This window comes from Urtica dioica, chromosome 1 (assembly GCF_054948205.1).
Source record: "Urtica dioica subsp. dioica isolate 48M chromosome 1, U.dioica_male_clone48M_v1_H2, whole genome shotgun sequence".
In the NCBI taxonomy this organism is placed as follows: Eukaryota; Viridiplantae; Streptophyta; class Magnoliopsida; order Rosales; family Urticaceae; genus Urtica; species Urtica dioica.
Window position 1 is genome coordinate 53,958,554 of NC_142756.1, and position 21,173 is coordinate 53,979,726.

General features: G+C 41.3%; 1 protein-coding gene across 1 annotated transcript; it reads left to right on the forward strand.

Annotated features, from left to right (window-relative positions):
- The first annotated feature begins 8,189 nt into the window (after positions 1-8,189).
- Positions 8,190-19,875, forward strand: LOC149408125 (uncharacterized). The gene is made up of 6 exons (XM_089623941.1): positions 8,190-8,445; positions 17,990-18,111; positions 18,204-18,280; positions 18,379-18,573; positions 19,477-19,537; positions 19,666-19,875. Exons 1-6 carry the CDS (start codon positions 8,190-8,192, stop codon positions 19,834-19,836), a joined length of 882 nt encoding a protein of 293 aa, XP_089480067.1. The 3' UTR covers positions 19,837-19,875.
- The last annotated feature ends 1,298 nt before the right edge of the window (positions 19,876-21,173 follow it).

Genomic DNA, 21,173 nt, shown 5'->3' on the forward strand with positions numbered 1-21,173 from the left:
GCCCTATCGGGCTGTTGGTCCTCTTCTTTAACGACTCGCCGTGGTCGTCCTCCTTGTCTTTCGTGCTCTTACTACTCTCATCGCCCTCGTCGGCCGGGGGCGCGCTTGTGAATTCGGCGATGAAGTCGGCGAGGGCCTGGCCCTTGATGGCGGTTCTCGGTTGGAACTCGACCCTGTACTCGCCCACCTCTTGGGACCATATCGCCATTCGAGAGGAGGTCCCTTTTTGAAGGGCCTTCTCGATGGGATGTCCCGTGCAGACCATAATGGGGTGCACTTGGAAGTAGGGTCGGAGCTTTCTCGCGCTCATGACAAGGGCGAGGGATAATCTCTCGATTTCCGGGTATCGGGTCTCGGCGTCGAGGAGCGCCTTCCTGACATAGTAGACCGGCCATTGCACCTTGTCTTCTTCGCGTATGAGAACCGCGCTCACGGCCTTGTCGGAAACCGCGAGGTAGATGTACAGGGTTTCGCCATTCTTTGGCTTTGCAAGGAACGGGGGGGAGGCGAAGTAGGCTTTCATTTCGCGGAATGCTTCCTCGCACTTCTCCGTCCACACGAACCCGTCGGTCTTCTTCAGTGCCTTGAAAAATGGTTGGCACTTGTCGGCGGCCTTGGACACGAATCGCGTCAGGGCGGCGATCCTTCCTGTCAGACTCTGAACTTCTTTCACTTTCTACGGCGACCTCATTTCTAAGATCGCCCTAATCTTCTCAGGGTTAGCCTCGATCCCGCGGCGGCTAACCATGTAGCCCAAGAATTTTCCGGACTCGACCCCAAAAGCGCACTTGTTGGGGTTGAGCTTCATCTTGTAGCGTCGCAGGATCGCAAACATCTCTCTCAGGTCTCGAACGTGGTCGTGGGTCTTGAGGCTTTTGACGAGCATATCGTCCACGTAGACTTCCATGGTTTTGCCAATTTGATTGGCGAACATTCGGTTTACCAACCTTTGATACGTCGCTCCCGCGTTTTTGAGGCCAAAGGGCATGACCTTGTAACAGTAGAGTCCGCGGTTCGTAACAAAGGTGGTCTTGATCTGGTCCGGCTCGTGCATGCGGATCTGGTTGTAGCCTGAGTAGGCGTCCATGAAGCTCAACAACTCGTGGCCCGCCGTAGCGTCCATAAGCTGCTCGATCCTCGGGAGGGGGAAGCTATCTTTCGGGCAGACCTTGTTGAGATCTTTATAGTCGATACAGATCCGCCATTTCTCGTTTGGCTTCTTGACCATCACCACGTTGGACACCCACTTGGGGTGTTCCGCCTCCTTGAAGAAGTCGGCGGCGAGAAGTTTGTCGACCTCTACACTGATGGCTTGGTATCTCTCCCCGCTGAACGTCCGTTGCGGTTGAACGCGTTCGGCTACTCTCTTGTCGTCGTTGAGACGGTGAACCATTATCTTGGGGTCAATCCCCGGCATGTTGGCGTGTGTCCACGCGAAGACGTCCTTGTGCTTGCGGAGGAAGGTGGCGAGCTGGTTTCGGACTTCTGACGGGAGCCGGGCGCCTACCCTGACTACCTGGTCGGGTTTGGCGTCGTCCAAAACGACGGGAACAAGGTCGTCCAGTGTCTCCACCTTTCGACGCTCGACATCGTCCCTTTGATCCAGCTCTCCGAAGATTCCTCCTTCCTCTATTTCGCACGGGAACTTGTCCCCGAGCTGGAAGACGGTGCCCACCATCTTCCCCTTTTCTTTCCCGTCCACGCCTTGGATGTAGCACATCCTTGCCATCGATTGGTCTCCCAACATCATGGCTATACCTTTGTCAGTTGGGAACTTCATCATCAGGTGGTAAGTGGATGTAATGGCCTTCAATCGATTGAGGGTCGGGCGGCCGATTATGATGTTGTTGGCGGAGGGTTGGTCCACGACCAAGAACGATACGATGTGGGTGATGTCGAGCCCCCCCGGTGTCCCGAAGGTCACCGGGAGGTCGATGGTTCCCTCCGTCATGACCCTCTCCCCGGAGAAGCCGAAGAGTGGAGTCGAGATCGGGGTCGGTCTCATCCCAGATAGCTTCATCCTGTCCAGCGCCGCCTTGAAGATTATATCGGCGAAGCTCCCATTGTCGATTAGGATTCTCCGGACGAGGTTGTTGGCGACCGGGGCTAAGACGACTATCGCGTCATTGTGTGGGTGGAGGACTCGCGCCGCCCCTTGGCCAGTGAAGAACATGGACTCGAATGGGGCCGGAGGAGGAGCCTCGTACGTATGGTTGATGTAGTGCGCTATTTTCCCTTGGGAAACTTCACGTGCGTACTTCTTCCTTTGCGTGGACGAGTCCCCAAACTCCGGGCCGCCCATGATTGAGCCCACGATGTGCAGTTGTGAGCTCTCCGGTTCTTCGATTGCTGCTCGGTCCGTGACGGTCACCGTTGCCGGACCCTTCCTTTCCTGCCGCGGACGCTCACCGTGCGCCGTGGCCGTCCCGATCGTTCTAAGGACGTACTCTTTCAGTTTCCCGTCTTGAATCAGGGCCTCGATCTGACGCTTGAGTTGATAGCATTCGGATGTCAGATGCCCGTGATCTTGGTGGTATTCGCATAACTTGTTTCGATCCCTCTTTGTAGGATCCTTTGTGAGAGGAGTAGGGCTCCCTAGCTTGTCGTGGTGCAGAGCTAGGATCCGCTCCGGTGGGGTGTTCAAGGGGGTGAACGTCGAGAACTTTCGGAAGCTATCGACGTGTGAGGGTCTCGGCCCGGGGAGGGAGCGGCCGTTAGGGGCCTGACCTCCCTTGTTCCTCCTCTTTCGAGGGTCGGGACGATCTCCATCTTGGTCATCGCGGCGTCGACTACCTTGCCCCCTGACTTCCGGCCATCTCGGCCATCGAGATAGTCCTCGATTCCCATATACGTGCGGGCTCTCGTCATCAGCTCCGTCATGCTCCGCGGGACTTTCCCAACAATGGATTTGAGGAAGTCGCTCGTGCGAACTCCCTCGGTGATCACCGTGATGGCGTCCTTGTCGTCGAACCCCTCGACTTTGTGAGACTCCTCGGTGAAGCGAGCGAGGTATTGCCTCAACGTCTCGTCTCTCCCTTGCCGAATGGAGAGGAGGTGGGTCTTCGTCTTCTTTTGTGCCACGAGCGTGGCGAAGCGGGCAAGGAAAGCCTCTTGCAAAGCCCGGAAGGACGGAATGCTCCCGGGTCTCAAGCTCCGGAACCATTCAAAGCCCGACCCCGTGAGGGTTGGGCTGAAGGCTTGGCATAGGGTCGTCTCCGGCTGCCCTTGCATCGTCATCCACGTCTCGTAGTGTTGGATGTGGAAGTTCGGGTCAGTCCGCCCATCATAGGGAGGGATGGACGGCAATTTGAAGTTCCCCACGCAAGGTTGCGCGACGAAGGGAGAGTACGATTCCTCGATCCCTCCATACGGCCTCTGCCTCCCCGACTCCCTCATCTCGATGATTTGGTTTTGGAGGCTCTGAATCATCGTGACCATGTCAAGCCCGTTAGCAGGGCTGACCGCCGGGGCCACGGGAGTTGCCGGCTGGCACTCGTTGGACGCTTGGTCCACGATATTGGCCTGAGGTTGGCCGAGAGTTCCGGCGGGGAGCGCGTCCCTCCGAGAGTTGAGCCTTTGGCGGAGATCCTCCCCTCGGGAGTTTCTCTGCGCCGTCAAGCGCTCTCTAAGGTCCACGCTCGGCGCGTGGTGGGGCGAGTTCGCCCTTGTTCGGGCCGCGCAGCGAGCGCTTCGGCTATCGGCCCCATCATTGCCCAGAGTCGCTCTCTCCTCGGTGCGGGGTCGTGTCCGGCCGCCTCTTGAAACCGAAGGGGCGAGTCCCTGGGAATGTGACCGTGCCTGTCGTCGCGCCGGACGCGACGGACCGGCCAAAGCACCACTGGGACTCTCGGACTGCGAGTGGGCGAGGCTAGGAGTCGCCTCGTCGGTCCTTGACTCCCCCACATAGTCGGGGTCGGAGTCGTGATGGGCGGATCGATCCTCGACATCGTAGCCGAGGAGATCGGCAATGAGCGAGCTGTCGACGCCGGGACGGTCTAGAAGCTCTGCAAGCCGCCAAGCCGTGTCCTCTCGGAGCGTGGCCTCGGGTGTTGGAATTGATCTAGGGTTTAAGAAAAATAATTAACACTTCGGTAAGCGGCGGAATTCTAAAAATTTTCTTTTCAAGTAAAAAACAGTTTTTTACTAACCTAGACAAAGAGCAAGTACATGTAATTAAAAACTATTATGAGCTAAGAAGTTTACTAACCTTTCTTGAAGCTTGAACTTTGAGAAGCTTTTGGAAAGTTTGCAACGATCGTCTCCCCTCGCAGCACGTCTCTCTTTCTTTCCTCGGCACCTCGAGCAACCACGAAAGTTTCTATCACTAAATCACTCGAAATAAAGGAATTAGTGAGTGGGCACTTTTAAACACTACGACTTAAGAATGAGTCTTGAAGTCGCAGAGCTAAACACTAGGTCGAATGAGGACCTAGGTGCCAAAATAAAAAATCGAAAATAAACTAGAGAGAGAGAGGAAGGGGCGGCCAAAGTTCTAGAGAGAGAGTCTCTCAAATCTCTTAAACTTGGATGAATGAAAAGTGTGGAATGAGGCTCCTTTTTATAGGAGAGGTCTCACCTTCAATAAGGTAGTTTCCTCTTCTATAGAATATCACATATTCATGAGCCAATTTCCCTTTTCCTTCAAAGAGTCACACGGCCAAGACTTGCCAAGCAAGTCCTTGGATTTGTTTCCTCTTTTATTTGCTTCTCTCTTGACTCATTTGGGCGCCCACCTTGGTTTCCCCTTAGGGGAAATTTGTTTCCTCTTTTTCTTTTGGCAAGTATCTTCATACATTCATGCACAAAATATTCTCTCTTTATTTGGGTATGTTGGGCGCCTATACCATCTAGAAAAAGGGCTTCTAGAAGCTTTTCCATTTGTTCATAACAACATGAAAAAGACCCATTAAGAATTTTCAATAAAATTCTTATGAAATGAAATTAACACACAAGGCCCAATTAATCTTATTATGGCCGAGTGTTACTTGTCATCAAATGAACTTGTCAAAAAATTTATTGACATTCATTTCATCCTTTGTCTCAAAAGACAAAATTACCCTTTTGACTATTTTCGTTCCCGTTTTGACTTAGCTTCCAGTTTAACTATTCCTATCGATGTGATTCGTGACAGTGACCTCGTGGACCCAAATGAACAAAGCTTGAGCTAAACACTTGGACTCAAAAGTTCACAAACCTTTTCCAAGTTTAGCTTAATGCCAACTGACTCCACTAAAGAGCTGACACTGAAAATCTCTCGGTTCAAATGAATTTATTTTCTACTCAAGAATTCGACCTAATTATGATGAGCGGATCCACTGAATATTATCTATGTTTACCCTTCATGAATGTCATCAGCTAATCGGGATTTACTAAATTACCATTTTACCCTTCTAGCTGTTATTTCCTCAACTCCTTTGTCGCTTGTGAATAAGTTAGAAACAATGTATTGACGAGGAGCTAACAAGTCACATTGTTTCATCCAAAAGAGTCAGGACTCAATTTAGACACTGGCCAGTTCATTTATTCACACTCCAAGGAACAAAGCATGAGGTGACATACATTGCATTTCAGCAATCTTGTACATGAATTCCATATCTATGAGAACTTCACAAAGTTACTCATGACATTCTCACAACTTAGTACTTCACCAATAGGCCCTGTTCGGAATCACATAGTGAGTCCGAACTCTGACTTTCTCAACTGAGAATACTAAGGTGTGAAATGACATGTCGCATTTCAGGATTAAGGTAAGCACGATGCAATTCATACGTAGTGACTTCGAGACATAAGAGGTTAAATGGTTTGTTCTTATCTTGTCTCTAGAAGTGCACTGGTCAATTCAGTACCTTCGGAAGATACCTAGAAGAACTATAGAGTCTCCAACTCTCAATGCCTCATAACCAGACATCATAGATTCTCCTAACAATCATACTGAGGTCAATAGTCCTTTGACCCTTAGATTGCGAATATATCGTTTTAAGCAAACTACGAAGAGTTTGTTCATGCAAATCTACATTTGTCTCTTCGTAAGTTGTTTAGTTTGTATGGACTAAAGACTAAGGTTTTATCATAAAGCTTCAAACAAGGAAGATTGAATGAACGTTTCAACTTTTTTTATTAAATGAATAGGCAATTACAAGCAAGAGTCTTCATGAGACTTTATTACATCAAATGTACAAAATAAAGACTACAACTCTTCTTGTGGGCACCATTGACAACATCGGGGTCGTTCGTCGGGTCTTGGGGCTGGCTCTCGTTATCACGAGGTTGCCCTTCAAGACGGTGAGTGAGGCTCCGGAGATCGTACCTTGAGCTTGTCGCTCGAGTGCCGGCGGAGGTCGCCGGAATGTGACTCATCTCTCGAGAGTCGTAAGAGTAGTGAGAGTGTGGAATGGAAGGGAGAGAGCGCTAAGGTCGGTGGTCCCCTCCTTCTAGCGCCAAAATGTTGTCGCCGTTTTTCGGACAACGATTTAGGAGCCACAGGCGGTTAGACCCAAGGCCGGACCAAGTGGCCTCGCCTGGGCTCGAGCGTGTCGGACCTGGTTGCCCAGACCTTCCCGTGGCTGTTGATGGTGTCTGAGCTCGCCGGGGTACCTGGAAAGGATGAGAGAACCGTGAGATAAGAAGGGAAAACAGAGGGGGTGCCTGTGTTTACCTCTCCGACGCTCAACATTAGTGGGATTGATGTGGAGAATAGAGGGTTTAAGTGTTTAGGGGCCGAGACTTGAGAGAAACGAGCGAGAGGTGAGTTCGGCAGCGCTTCAGTCCTCAAGAATGGATTACCTGGAGAAGGTGAGAGGCGCATGTATTTATAGGCGACCAAGGGGCCATTGGCGGGCCCCCTTGGCCGAGGATAACATGGGCTCGGGCCTTGGCCGAGGATAGCATGGGCTCGGGCCTTGGCCGAGGATAGCATAGGCTCGGCCGAGGATATCATAGGGTGGTGTCACTGGTGGGCCCCTTGGCCGAGGATAACATGGGCTCGACAGAGGATAGCATAGGGTGGCGTCACTGGTGGGCCCCTTGGCCGAGGATAACATGGGCTCGGCAAAGATTAGCATAGGATGACATCATTGGTGGGCCCCTCGGCCGAGGATAACATAGGTTCGACCCTTGGCCGAGGATAGCATAGGGCGGAGGATAGGCTCGTGAGGCCGAGGTCGAGCTCGTGAGGCCGAGGCCGAGCTCGTGAGGTCGAGGTCGAGCTCGGTCTTGGGCCGAGGCTATTGGGCCGGCCCTTGGCCGAGCCGGCCCATAGGCCGATCAATGGCTGGGGCAAGTTTGATCGCTGTTTTGCCTTTGATTTGCCACGATTGGGGTCGGGCCGATAACATTTATCATATAAAGATAAGGCCAGTATAGTAGTTTTATTATAAAAAAAAAAAAATAAAAAAAAATTATCACTATATTTATTATTTATACCCATCATCAACAAGATGGATTATAATCTTTGTTCAAGTAAATACCAATTAGTCTCGCAAAACTTTTATCCATTTTTCATAAATAATTATCATATACGCATGATATATTAACAATACCCCCTTATTAAAAATTGAATGTTGAATTATCCAACTCCAGTTAACAATAAAAATATAATAATATAACAATTTGTTTTTCATTTGAATTTTAGGTATATCTTGTCGAAAACTGAACAAACACTTTTTATAATCAAAATAATTCTAATGACTACAAAAATAACATGATACGTTCGGCTGCATACAAGCATGCATATCGTAATACTTTTATTATATTTTTTAACTTTATAACTCGCGAGTCGTATTTTTATAAATTTCTAATATATATATATATATATATATATATATTACAACATAGATTATTAACAATAGTATGATTAAAAGATCTTCCATAATAATAATATGCTACTAAATGAGTTTTGGTCCAGAACCATTTAGTAGCAACTTATTGTTTGACCGAGCTAAGTAACGTCTTTGTTTATCTTTTTTGTTTTTTTACGAAAATTAGTTAAGCTTTGTTTTAACTCTTCTTTCTTAGCAAAACTTTATCTTAGGAAACCGATGAAGTAATTTCTTTACATGAGAGAATTGACACACTACTGGAAAGTGAGGGAGAAATCCCGTAATCAGCAACCGTAAATTAGTACCAATGACAAAACTTTGTTTGTTTTCGGTGTCCTGTTTGCGACCTCATCAACGATATTTGAAAACTAAATGAATGCTTTTGATCTCGATGGGCTCAAATATCAAACGTACAGTGATTCACGTAGAAAATTATTGTACGGTTATGATTTAAGCTTAATCACTGATTTTTGGAGTGTGTTGCATTATTATGACCAGTCAACGTCTTGGTCGCTGACCATAAAACCTGAATTACGTGCACGAGATTCTGTGTGGCTGAGGCCTGAAGTGTGGGCCCAGTGTGTGAGGTCAGTTCAAGTTCAGAAGTGGGCCCATGGACCCGTGCGAGGTTTGGTTTAGGCCCATGTGCAACAGCCCCTTCCCTTTTCTGTTCAGTCATCTTTCTCTTCTTTTCATGCTTTATCTTCTTACTTTTCGGTATCAAATAATTAATCCTTTGTTTATGTGCCATGACGGCACTGCAATTCGAAAAGGGATTAAAAAAAAAAAGTCTTGGCAAAATTAAATTAGCTTGTAAATACCGTACTAGATATTTCTCACTTTTCGAACCGTTGCAAGAAGTAGGTTATAAACTGATATTCCAAATACAGCAAAAAAATTAAAAATATTTATAAATTGATTATTTATGCAAATACTAAAGGAAAACTTGATAAACCAAGCACAGTGTAACATCTGATTTGAAAACCAAGCCATACTTTAGATCCTTTAGGGAAACTAAGCATTTGACCATGTGAATTGTCCAAATTACCTTTAAATTAAAAATCTTTTCAAAATCAAGCCTTTCTCTCCACTCCCATTCCCTTCACGCGTGCCTTTTCAATTCAAAAACAATAAAAAAAAAACGTTCAGCCCGCACAATCCATCTCTCTTCACTTCTCCCCGTCGGTCATCCTCATGCACGCACGGCCATCGTCGCAAACCCCCACGCACGGCAAACCCCGACGCACGGTAAACCCCGAAGAAAAATGGATAAGTTTCGATCCCTAATTCGATGATATTTTGTAAGAGATTTGTTTGATTTCTTGAAAAAAAGAGTTTGAGTTCGTCATGTTGGATCCAGAAAAAAGTTCGAAATTGTTGTCTGTAATTTCGAACTTTATAGCTGTTATTTCCATTGCATTTCCAAGGTTACGATGCCCACGCCCTAATTCGTTTAAACTCAAATTTTTAGGGCCTTCTATGTAGTTAACCAGTTGAGAGAAGAAAAATGAGTAAGTTTCGATCCCTAATTCGATGATATTTTGTAAGAGAGTTGTTTGATTTCCTGAGAAAAAGAGTTTGAGTTCGTCATGTTGGATCCAGAAAAAAGTTCGAATTTGTTGTCTGTAATTTCGAACTTTATAGCTGTTATTTCGATTGAATTTCGAACTTTTTAACTTGTACAGATTTGACTTCTAATGTATACTTTTTAACTTCTTAACAGGTACGCAGACTTCGTTCACCCAAGTACCATCAAATAAACAACATATATTAACGTTTAAACCTGTTAAGAAGTTAAAAAGTATACATTAGAAGTCAAATCTGTACAAGTTAAAAAGTTCGAAATTTAATCGAAAGAATACCTATAAAGTTCGAAATTACAGACAACAAATTCGAACTTTTTTCTGGATCCAACATGACGAACTCAAACTCTTTTTCTCAGGAAATCAAACAACTCTCTTACAAAATATCATCGAATTAGGGATCGAAACTTACCCATTTTTCTTCTCTCAACTGGTTAACTACATAGAAGACCCAAAAAACTTGAGTTTAAAAGAATTAGGGCGTGAGCATCGTAACCTTCGAAATGCAATCGAAATAACAGCTATAAAGTTCGAAATTACAGACAACAATTTCGAACTTTTTTCTGGATACAACATGACGAACTCAAACTCTTTTTTTTTTTTTTTTTTCAGGAGATCAAACAAATCTCTTACAAAATATCATCGAATTAGGGATCGAAACTTAACCATTTTTCTTCGGAGTTTGCCGTGCGTGGGGGTTTGCGACGATGTGCGTGCGTGCATGAGGATGACCGACGGGGAGAAGTGAAGAGAGATGGACTGTGCGGGCTGAGCATTTTTTTTAATTGTTTTTTAATTGAAAAGGCACGCGTGAAGGGAATGGGAGTGAGAGAAAGGCTTGATTTTGAAAATATTTTTAATTTAAGGGTAATTTGGACAATTCATATGATCAAATGCTTAGTTTCCCTAAAGGATCCGAAGTATGGCTTGGTTTTCAAATCAGATGCTACACTGAGCTTGGTTTATCAAGTTTCCTATACTAAAAATATACCGAAAATATCAAAATTCTAATTATTTAAAAATATTTATATTGATTTATTTGTTGCTAATACATCTTGCATTTTACAATTTTTTTTGTGATTTACTCATTCGGTAACGGTTTACGATGCTATACGAGTTACCTATAAAGTTAGTCAAATACCACGATATACCATGGTTAATATGCGATATACCAATAAAATTAAAGATGTTCCAACGTTACCTTAATCAAAGATACCTAGGCAAAGCACATGCATTCAATAACAAGGTCGTATGACCAGGAAAGTATTGATTTCCTTATCTAATAGCAGTATCATTATCAAAGACAACATTCCCAACATTCTCATTCTCAAGATTCAAGGCTATTCCTTTCTCATCGCAGGTTCCTTCAAATTCAACCATTTCCCCAGCTTGAATCTCGTTCAATCCATAAACACGTACAATCCCATCTCCAACTGAGACTAACCGCAGTTCGCAAAGCAGTATTATAGCAATTGGTGTGATGCAATCTAATGTAATCACATTCCTTAAAAGTTTTATTAAAATAATCATATTTTTTTAGAATGTATCGTTGTAGAATTTAATTTTAAACGGACTTCTGAGTTTTGAGTTTGATGCAAACAAAAAAGAGATTATTTGGAATGTTACATGATAGTGTAATTAAGAAATATAAAAGATTATAAGAACTCCTTCAATGCATAAAATGGCCTAATTTTAACAAATCACCATACTTTTTTTTTGTCATCCACCACTACTACAAATGTTAGATTCAATAACTCATATTTTACAACGCTTACAACTAAGTGTTGTAGAAACTTGAGATTCTACAACACTTAAAATAAGCGTTGTAGAAACTGGGTGTTTCTACAACGCTTATGGCTAAGCGTTGTAGAAGCTTGGTGTTTCTACAATGCTTACTTTAAGCGTTGTTAAATTTCACCATATTTTAGATCTCCCACAACGCTTAGACTATCCGTTGTAGAAGCCTCGCCGCGGCGACATGTTTTTATCGTCGCGTTGAGAACTTTCTACAACGGATAATCTAAGCGTTGTGGGATTAGTAACATTTAATGAACCTCGTCGTGACGAGAAGTATTCCAGGGAGCCCTTTTTTAGGAAGATAATCGTGTCACGACGAAGGCTATCTCTCGTCGCGGCGAGGCAAATTATGGATTTACTTTTCAGCAGTCTCGCTCTGGTGAGAAATAGCCTTCGCTGCAGTGAGAGTTCTACAACACTTACTCCCGCTCTAATTTTAGACTTATTCATTTTTTCTTCTTCATTATTCTTCTCCACTCTCTCTCTATCTCGCCACCCCCCCCCCTTTTCTCTCTCTCTCTCTCTCTCTCTCTCTCTCTCTCTCTCTCTCTCTCCGCCCTCACTCTTCTTCTCCTCCCTCACTCGCTCTCCGCCTTCACTTCTCTTTCTCTCTCCGCTCTCACTTCTCTCTCTCCGGTGCACCCTTCTTCTCCTTCCTCACTCTCTCTCTGCCATCACTATTCTTTTCCGCGCCCACAAACTCACAAAACCCTAAACACAAACCAACAAAACCCACAACCACAAATCCACAAACCCACAAAATCCACCACCCACTCACACAAGCTTACGCATCTCCGGCCACAACTCCGACTCTCTCTTTCTTCCACGCCTCTGTGCTCGTCGTCTACACTACAGGTTAGTTTTTGGTTGAGAATTATGTATAATTTAGGTTGAAAATAAGTGTTTGTTTGAAATTGAGAGTATGGATTGATATTTAGGGTGAAACACCATATTTGTTTGATATTTAGTTGGAATTGAGTTTGCATTTGATATTTAGTTGGGATTGAGATATAATTTTTATTTGTCTCATGTTGGAATTGATATTTGAAATTGTGATTGAATTTGATTTGGAAATTGAGATTATGTGTTGAATTGTGTTTCTTAGATTTCATGTCGTCCATTACTACTATTTCTAGCGGTAGCGGTAAAAGAAAAGTTAGAACACAACTACCTCAAAATATACATCGTCGCGACAAGAATTGGGGCAGAACCCAAATATTTCTTACTGAGGCGGTGTATATTTTTCGCCGCGGCGAGACAGTTCTACAACGGATGTCTTATCTGTTGTAGAATACCTCGCTGCGGCTAGAAATATGCATCGCCGCAACGAGAAATTCTGGAATTTTAGAAAATTGGACAATGAAACTGTATCGTTGTAGAAGATTCTACAATGCTGGATTCTACAACGCTTGATAAGCATTGTAGAATCATTCTACATGCTTTTATGTGTTGTAGGATCTCAGTCAGCCACTCGCCCCTCAGCCAGTCGTCCATAGACCGACTGGGTCTCAGCCACAGACCACATGATGTTGGCTTTGATACCCACAAGAAGAGTAGTAGTTATTACTTATATGCATTTAATGTAATAAAGTATCGCAGATACTCTTGCTTGTAACTGCTAAATAATTAATAAAGAGTTGAAACTTTCATTCATACTTCCATGTTTGTTTGAAGCTTTATGATATACCTTAGTCTTTAGTCCTTAAACAAACCTAACAACAAATGAAGAGTCAAATACAGATTTGCATGAATAAACTCTTCATGGTTTGCTTAAAACAGTATATTCACAATCTAAGGATCAAAGGGCTATTGATCTCAATATGATTGTCAAGAAAACCTATGATGTCTGGGTATGAGACATAGAGAGTTGGAGACTCCATAGTCCTTCCTAAGTATCTTTTGAAGATACTGAATTGACCAGTGCACTTCTAGAGACAGTATAAGAACACACCATTTAACCTCTTCTGTCTCAAAGTCACTATGTATGAATTACATCATGCTTACCTCAATCCTAAAATGAGACATGTCGTTTCATAGCTTACATACTCTCATTTGAGAAAGTACGAGTTCTAGATTCACTATTTGATATAGACAAGACCTATTGATGAAGTAATAAGTTATGAAGATGTCATGAACAACTTTGTGAAGATCACATAGATATGGAATTCATGTACAAGATTGCTGCAATGCAATGTATATCACCTCATGCTTTGTTCCTTGCAATGTGAATAAATGAACTGGCCAGTGTCCAAATTGAGTCATGACCTTTTTTGGATATATTAATGTGACATGTAAGGTCCTCGTCAATACATTTTTTCTAACTTATTCATAAGTGCAAATGAGTTGAGTAAATAACAACTAGAAGGGTAAAATGGTAATTTTAGAAATATCATCTAGTTGATGATATTCATGAAGGGTAAACAGATAATTTTCAATGCATCCACTCATCACAATCAATTAGAATTTTGAGTAGAAAATATATTCATTTGAACCGAGAGATTTTCAGCGTCAACTCTTTAGTGGAGTCAGTTGACATTAAGCTAGAACTTCAAAAAGGTTTGTGAACTTTTGTGTCCAAGAATGCTAGCTCAAGCTTTGTTCATTTGGATCCATGAGGTCACTACCACAAGTCATTAGAGTAAGATTTGTTAAACTAGTAGCTAAGTCAAAACACGTTCAAGTGTTGAACTAGACGAATTTTACGAAGATTGTCTAAAGGGTAATTTTGTCCATTAGGATATAAGATGGTATAAATGCCAAAATAAGATATTGGACATTGTCATATGATGACAATGTGATTTAATCCACGTGGCCATGAATAGGATTTGTGCCTTGAGGATTGAATTTCATTTTATCGGATTTTATGTGAAAATTCTATGTGGGCTTTGTTGGAATTGATCTAGGGTTTAAGAAAAAGATTAAATGCTTCGGGAAGCGGCGGAATTTTAAAAAATTTCTTTTCAAGTAAAAACAGTTTTTACTAACCTAGACAAAGAAGCAAGTACATGTAATTAAAAATCAATATGAGCTAAAAGTTTACTAACCTTTCTTGAAGCTTGAACTTTGAAGAAGCTTTTGGAAAGTTTGCAACGCTCGTCTCCCCTCGCAGCACGTCTCTCTTCCTTTCCTCGGCACCTCGAGCAACCACGAAAGTTTCTATCACTAAATCACTCGAAATAAGGGTATTAGTGAGTGGGCACTTTTAAACACTACGACTTAAGAACAAGTCTTGAAGTCGCAGAGCTAAACACTAGGTCGAGTGAGGACCTAGGTGCCAAGACAAGAAAAAATCGAAAATAAACTAGAGAGAGAGAGAGAGGATTTTCGGCCACAAGTTATAGAGAGAGAGTCTCTCAAATCTCTTAAACTTGGATGAATTAATTGTGAGGAAATGAGGCTCCTATTTATAGGAGAGGTCTCACCTTCAATAAGGTAGTTTCCTCTTCTATAGAATATCACATATTCATGAGCCAATTTCCTCTTTTTCCCTTTGAGACACTCGGCCAACACAAGGCTTCTAGAAGCCTTGATTTGTTTCCAATTTTGTTCATGGCTTGCCTTTTCTCTCAACATGGCCGATTCCCTTAGTCATGCATATGCAAATTTGTTTCCTCTTTTTCTTTTGGCAAGTATCTAAATACATTTATGCACAAAATAAACTCTCCTATTTCTGTATAGGGTAGGCGCCCAAGTCTCTCTAGAAGGAGCTTCTAGAAGCTTCTTCATTTGTTCATGACAACATGAGAAATGCCCATTAAGAATTTTCAATAAAACTCTTATGAAATGAAATTAATTCACGAGGCCCAATGATCAAGTCATGGCCGAGTGACATTAAGTCATCAAATGAACTTGTCAAAATTTATTGACATTCATTTCATCCATTGTCTCAAAAGACAAAAATACCCTTTTAACTATTTTCGTTCTTGTTTTGACTTAGCTTCCAGTTTAACTATTCCTATCGATGTGATTCGTGACAGTGACCTCATGGACCCAAATGAACAAAGCTTGAGCTAAACACTTGGACTCAAAAGTTGACAAACCTTTTCCAAGTTTAGCTTAATGCCAACTGACTCCACTAAAGAGCTGACACTGAAAATCTCTCGGTTCAAATGAATTTGTTTTCTACTCAATAATTCGACCTAATTATAATGAGCGGATCCACTGAATATTATCTATGTTTACTCTTCATGAATGTCATCAGCTAGTCGGGATTTACTAAATTACCATTTTACCCTTCTAGCTGTTATTTCCTCAACTCCTTTGTCGCTTGTGAATAAGTTAGAAACAATGTATTGACGAGGAGCTAACAAGTCACATTGTTTCATCCAAAAGAGTCAGGACTCAATTTGGACACTGGCCAGTTCATTTATTCACACTCCAAGGAACAAAGCATGAGGTGACATACATTGCATTTCAGCAATCTTGTACATGAATTCCATATCTATGAGAACTTCACAAAGTTACTCATGACATACTCACAACTTAGTACTTCACCAATAGGCCTCGTTCGGAATCACATAGTGAGTCCGAACTTTGACTTTCTCAAATGAGAATACTAAGGTGTGAAATGGCATGTCTCATTTCAGGATTAAGGTAAGCATGATGCAATTCATACATAGTGACTTCGAGACACAAGAGGTTAAATGGTTTGTTCTTATATTGTCTCTAGAAGTGCACTGGTCAATTCAGTACCTTCGGAAGATACCTAGAAGAACTATAGAGTCCCAAACTCTCAATGCCTCATAACCAGACATCATAGATTCTTCTAACAATCATACTGAGGTCAATAGTCCTTTGACCCTAAGATTGCGAATATATCGTTTTAAGCAAACTACGAAGAGTTTGTTCATGCAAATCTACATTTGTCTCTTCGTAAGTTGTTAAGTTTGTTTATGGACTAAAAGACTAAGGTTTTATCATAAAGCTTCAAACAAAGAAAGAATGAACGTTTCAACTTTATTAATGAATAGGCAATTACAAGCAAGAGTCTTCATGGGACTTTATTACATCAAATGTACAAAATAAAGACTACAACTCTTCTTGTGGGCACCATTGACAACATGCTTTTCTTGTATTGTCTTGAACAAATAAAGAAACATCTAGAAGCATGTTCTAGATAATTACTACTACATAAAGTACATTAGAAGACATGGGATTTAAGACGTTCTCTAAAATGCACGACTTTAATAATCTAAATTTTTGTTTGGATTTTCAAGTCATTTAAAAAACGTCTCAAACAAACATTTGAAGTCAATAAAATAATATCTTCAAAAGATATATAAAAAATATTTTGAGTCATTTAAAAAATGATTTGAAAGGCATATATATTTTTAAGACGTTTAAAGAATGACTTAATAATTTATTTGAAGTTATTTATTAAATGACTTAATAAATTAAATCATATAATTTAAGTCATTTAATAAACGTCTCGTAATATATATAGAAATAATTTTACAATTATTTTTATATATTATTTTTTAAATTATTGTAAATTTATTTGTAATTTCCACGTAGACAAATAAATCTCACGTGGCAATGAAAAAATAATTCCACATGATATATGTGGGCTGTTACATATAAAAACAAGGTCAAAATTATTAAAAGCAAATCTTTGATTTCGTAGCAATTGTATCCATTCGTAATATATGTCGCTTTACGTTTAAAAACAACAACAGTTTTTCTTAAACACACTTATACTTATCCTATCCTGTTGTTGTAACAAAAAAAAACAATTCTCCTCCAATCTCTCGCTCACCACGACGAACACTGATGAATCCTCGTCACCACGAACGTCAATCTCTCGCTCCAATCCAGAACAAGACGAAGCCGAGGATTTTATTGTCCACCACCAATTCGCCCTTCAATCAGTTCCTTCCACTCCAACTCAATCTTCTTCTCCGAAACGGAGGAGCCTCGGAATACTAGTAGCGGTGAGAGAGCCTACCCGTGGAGCCTGAGCGACGGCGACCCGACCCGTCCGAAGCCGTGGTCGATGAATCCGAAGAACCCTCTGTCGGACGACAACGCGCGGCGCAGGGGAACGCGGCGTACCTGTCTCGGCTGCGGCGGAACCAGGGGCCCTCGGCACAGACTCCGCTATTTTTCTATGTATGCCTTGTATGATCGGTATTACTTGTTTTTTTTTGGTGCAGCAAATCAATGACCATCCGATGGTGATCCAGGCGAGGCAATTTCCAGTCAGGATTGGGCGGTCAGGATGGTGATCCGATGGAATCCTCTAGGTGCTCGACAAAATGTCTGAGACAAAAAACAACGTTTCTCAGACTCAGAGGTTTGTTTCCTAGAAAAGAGAATTGTATTTTTATCCCCTGCCCCTTTGACACTTTTTTATTCAATCATACCCTTCTTTATTTCTTCAACAAAAATATTCACTTACTTGCCAATCCATTTTCCAATCTCTGTTCAAGAAAACTAGGGCAGGAGCAACTAGGTTTGACTGAGCAAACGTAATAGAAGAGTAAAGAGGTAAACTTATTCTTCTGATGCATTCGAAGTTGATCACCCGTTATTTTCTTTACTCTGATGAAAACGATTTAAATAGAAGATTACAATTCGGACGTGTTGTTAATATACCCACGTAAGTCAGTTTCCTTTAAAAAAAAAGGTCAGTTTCCTTTTTTTTCTCTGAAGATGGTTTTGTAGGACGTTCTTTTTTTTATTAACGTAATTAGTTTCCTTTAAAATCATATATATATTCAATTTTTTTTATTATTAGTCTTTCAAAAAATAGAGAAAAAAAGGGAAACCTAATTTTTCTTTGTTCTGAAACAGTTTTCCACGTTCTGTGCCTTCACTGTGCCCCCGTCCTTCACGATTTTTTTCGGTCCTTCCCATTGTTCGTCGAGTACGTGCACACATTGTTTCTCTTCTGCCAACATTTGCTGATTCCAGTGGTTAGTATATATCTGTACGTCTCTTGTTTCTTGGTTTTCGGTCTTGCTTACATTACGAGTTACAACCATCGCCTTGTTTGAGCTTGATGCAGGGTACTTCTTCGTCAACGAAGCCGGCGGCTGAGACACATGGGAAGCTGATCTCCGTCGCGGGTCCTACCGAATGCACGTATATCTTTTATTTTTGAATTATATTTTTAAACCCACTATTATAGTTCTCTTAATCTAAGTTCCTAACAGAGTTACACTCTGATTTTGATTTTGCAGGTGGCGGAGAGAGCTTTGTTCTTGCGGAACAACGATCAGGAATAGGAACGTGATAAGACAGAACAGGAATGTGATTCTGCCGATAATCTTCCCATCGCTCGAGAGAAAAACGAAGAGCCACTGGAACCAAGCTGTGCAGAACCTGACTCAAGTACTGCCTCAGTCCGTCAATTACCTCGCTCTCATACCTGCCAGGTATTTCTTTGTCTTCTTTGATTCCTCGTTTCCTTACTTGATTCCAGTTTTCGTGGAAACGGTGTGAGCCTGGTTAAGCTTTAGTAGAATGAAAAATCACCGGTATCTTAAGAAGTTTTGGAAGATTACTTTGACCATGTTTATGATTCAGAAGTGGAAAAATTATTGTGTTTATATGATACAACACACTTCCAAATACTTTTGGTTTGATGCTTTTCTGGAAATATCACATTTTGAAATTGAAAAATCAAAAGTCATAAACCTGCTTGAGGACCCAATGTTATGACATTGCAAAAAAAAAAAAAAAAAAGAGGGTGTGATACGTACTATTAATAACAGAACAGCAATCAACTTAGCTTATACAAGAAATTCTAGGGTGTCATAACAATGGCTGTTGAGCATTCGAGAGGCTTGGAGAATCTCTAAACAAGAGCAAGCTCAGTTACAAAATATTCCTTTACGATCCTCATGCACGCCACACGATCGTCAAAAACCCACCTCAGCATAAAGACAAACTGAAAAGAAAAACCACCCATACCCATCACACATCAGTGCTCTTATACTCGGATATTCGCAGCTTTCATCTTTTAATACGTTGAGTTTGTCGTAGCATACCAATAATATGTCTGTGATTCTAATGGCCAAATGAAAGGAAAAAAAAGAGTTGATTGAAGGACTTTATGATGTGAAAGTGGATATATCAAATGTTTGCATGGTTGAGATGAGTTTAATCTAGAAGTCTGGTGAATCACATGGGGAAATGAGACAGAATTAGTGTACTTTTTAGCAATAGTATACATGAGAAAATTCTGTTTTCAAGTACTAATGAGCTTGTTTCAATTTTCATTGGTTTGATGCTGGAGCTGAACGGTAATCAAAATCATTCAAACTCCTATTTTGTAGGACGATCCCTTTTGCGTGGAATCTCATCACAGCTGGTTATGTTGAACAGTCGGTACATGGGGTATGCACTTTTGTAATTCTTTTTATGTCATTATTATGATTGTACATTTCCCTGAATGTTCATAACCCGTGACCTTTAAGTTTCGTTTATCAAAATCATATTGAATTCCACACTGGCTCGTTTAATAGGTTTTTCTGAGCACGCTGGGTCTTCTCTTCATCAGAAAGCTGCTTGAACCTGTCTGGGGTTCTAGGGAATTCTTCAAGTTCATCTTCGTCATTAACTTTCTGACTTCAGTATGCGTTTTCATTACTGCTATTGCATTGTACTACATTACAACGCAAGAAAATTACCTGTAAGTTGTGACATCAGTAGTGTTATGCTTTTATTTTGTGGAATCCATTTTAGTTATTTTTCTTCTTTCGAATATCTATTTCTCCGCTTCTGATATTATAATATGTTTCACTATATTCTGGTATTGTTTAGTCTGATCATGTTTATATTTTTAATAATGCTACAGAAATATCCACTCGAAATGTCTTTTAATATTTTTTTTTTGTTATGCCATTTGTAATTATAGATAAGGTGTTGAAAATATGATCAGGTATTAATATATTATGAAAATATTTAAATTTCTCAAAATTAATAATTTGGCGCATCCACGTAAGCATCCCAAATTGACTAATAAAAACGTCTTCTAAATTGTACCCATTTAAAAATAACGTCTTCTTTATTAAAAAAAAATAATAACGTCTTCTTAATATAATTCCACGTCAGCGATATGCAATTAAGACATAAGAAAAATGTCTTAAAAATGCGTACATGTCAGCAACATTGATAATGTCAGCGTTTATTACGTCGCTTTTTAAAGAATTATAGACTCTTATAAAACGTCTTCATAACTTGTCTACGTCATCTTTTATTGATGACGTGGAACCATTTCAAGTCGTTTTATAAAGAGATTTAAGTCATTTTTTAAAATTCTACAAAGACATATAAAAAATGTCTTTAAAGACACCTCCACGTCAGTATTTCTTTGTCTACGTGGACACTTTTCTAAGTCGTTCTATTCAAATATTAAGTCATTTTTTTAGGTGATTTAAAGACATTTAAAAAAACGTCTTAAAAACTATAGACTTTTTAAGTCACTCACCTAGAGGTCGTTTTCTGGTACGACTCGGAATGTATTTTAAGTCACCATTTTGATGTCTTAAAATGTGCTTTATGTAGTAGTGAATATTTGCGTGGCCTCCATCAAGAGAAAGAGGGAAATTATTGTTGGAATCGATCTAGGGTTTAAGAAAAAGTTTAACGCTTCGTTAAGCGGCGGAATTTTAAAAAATTTTCTTTTTAAGTAAAACTAGTTTTTACTAACCTAGACAAGAGCATATGCATGTAAATAAAAACTAATATGAGCTATAAAAGTTACTAACCTTTTTGATGCTTGAACGTTGATGAGCCTTTGGAAGGTTGGCAACGTTCGTCTCCCCTCGCAGCACGTCTCTCTTTTCTTTCCTCGGGAACTCGAGCAACCACGATAGTTTCTATCACTAAATCACTCGAAAAGAAGGAATTAGTGAGTGGGCACTTTTAAACACTACGACTTGAGAACGAGTCTCGAAGTCGCAGAGCTAAAGACTAGGTCGAGTGAGGACCTAGGTGCCAAGACAAGAGAAAACCGAAAATAAACTAGAGA

Coding starts and splice junctions, on each gene's coding strand:
- LOC149408125 (XM_089623941.1), top strand. CDS start 8,190: ATGAATGCTTTTGATCTCGATGGGCTCAAATATCAAACGTACAGTGAT. Junction 18,281..18,378: donor GCGGGTCCTACCGAATGCAC/GTATATCTTTTA, acceptor TTGATTTTGCAG/GTGGCGGAGAGAGCTTTGTT. Junction 19,538..19,665: donor TTGAACAGTCGGTACATGGG/GTATGCACTTTT, acceptor CTCGTTTAATAG/GTTTTTCTGAGCACGCTGGG.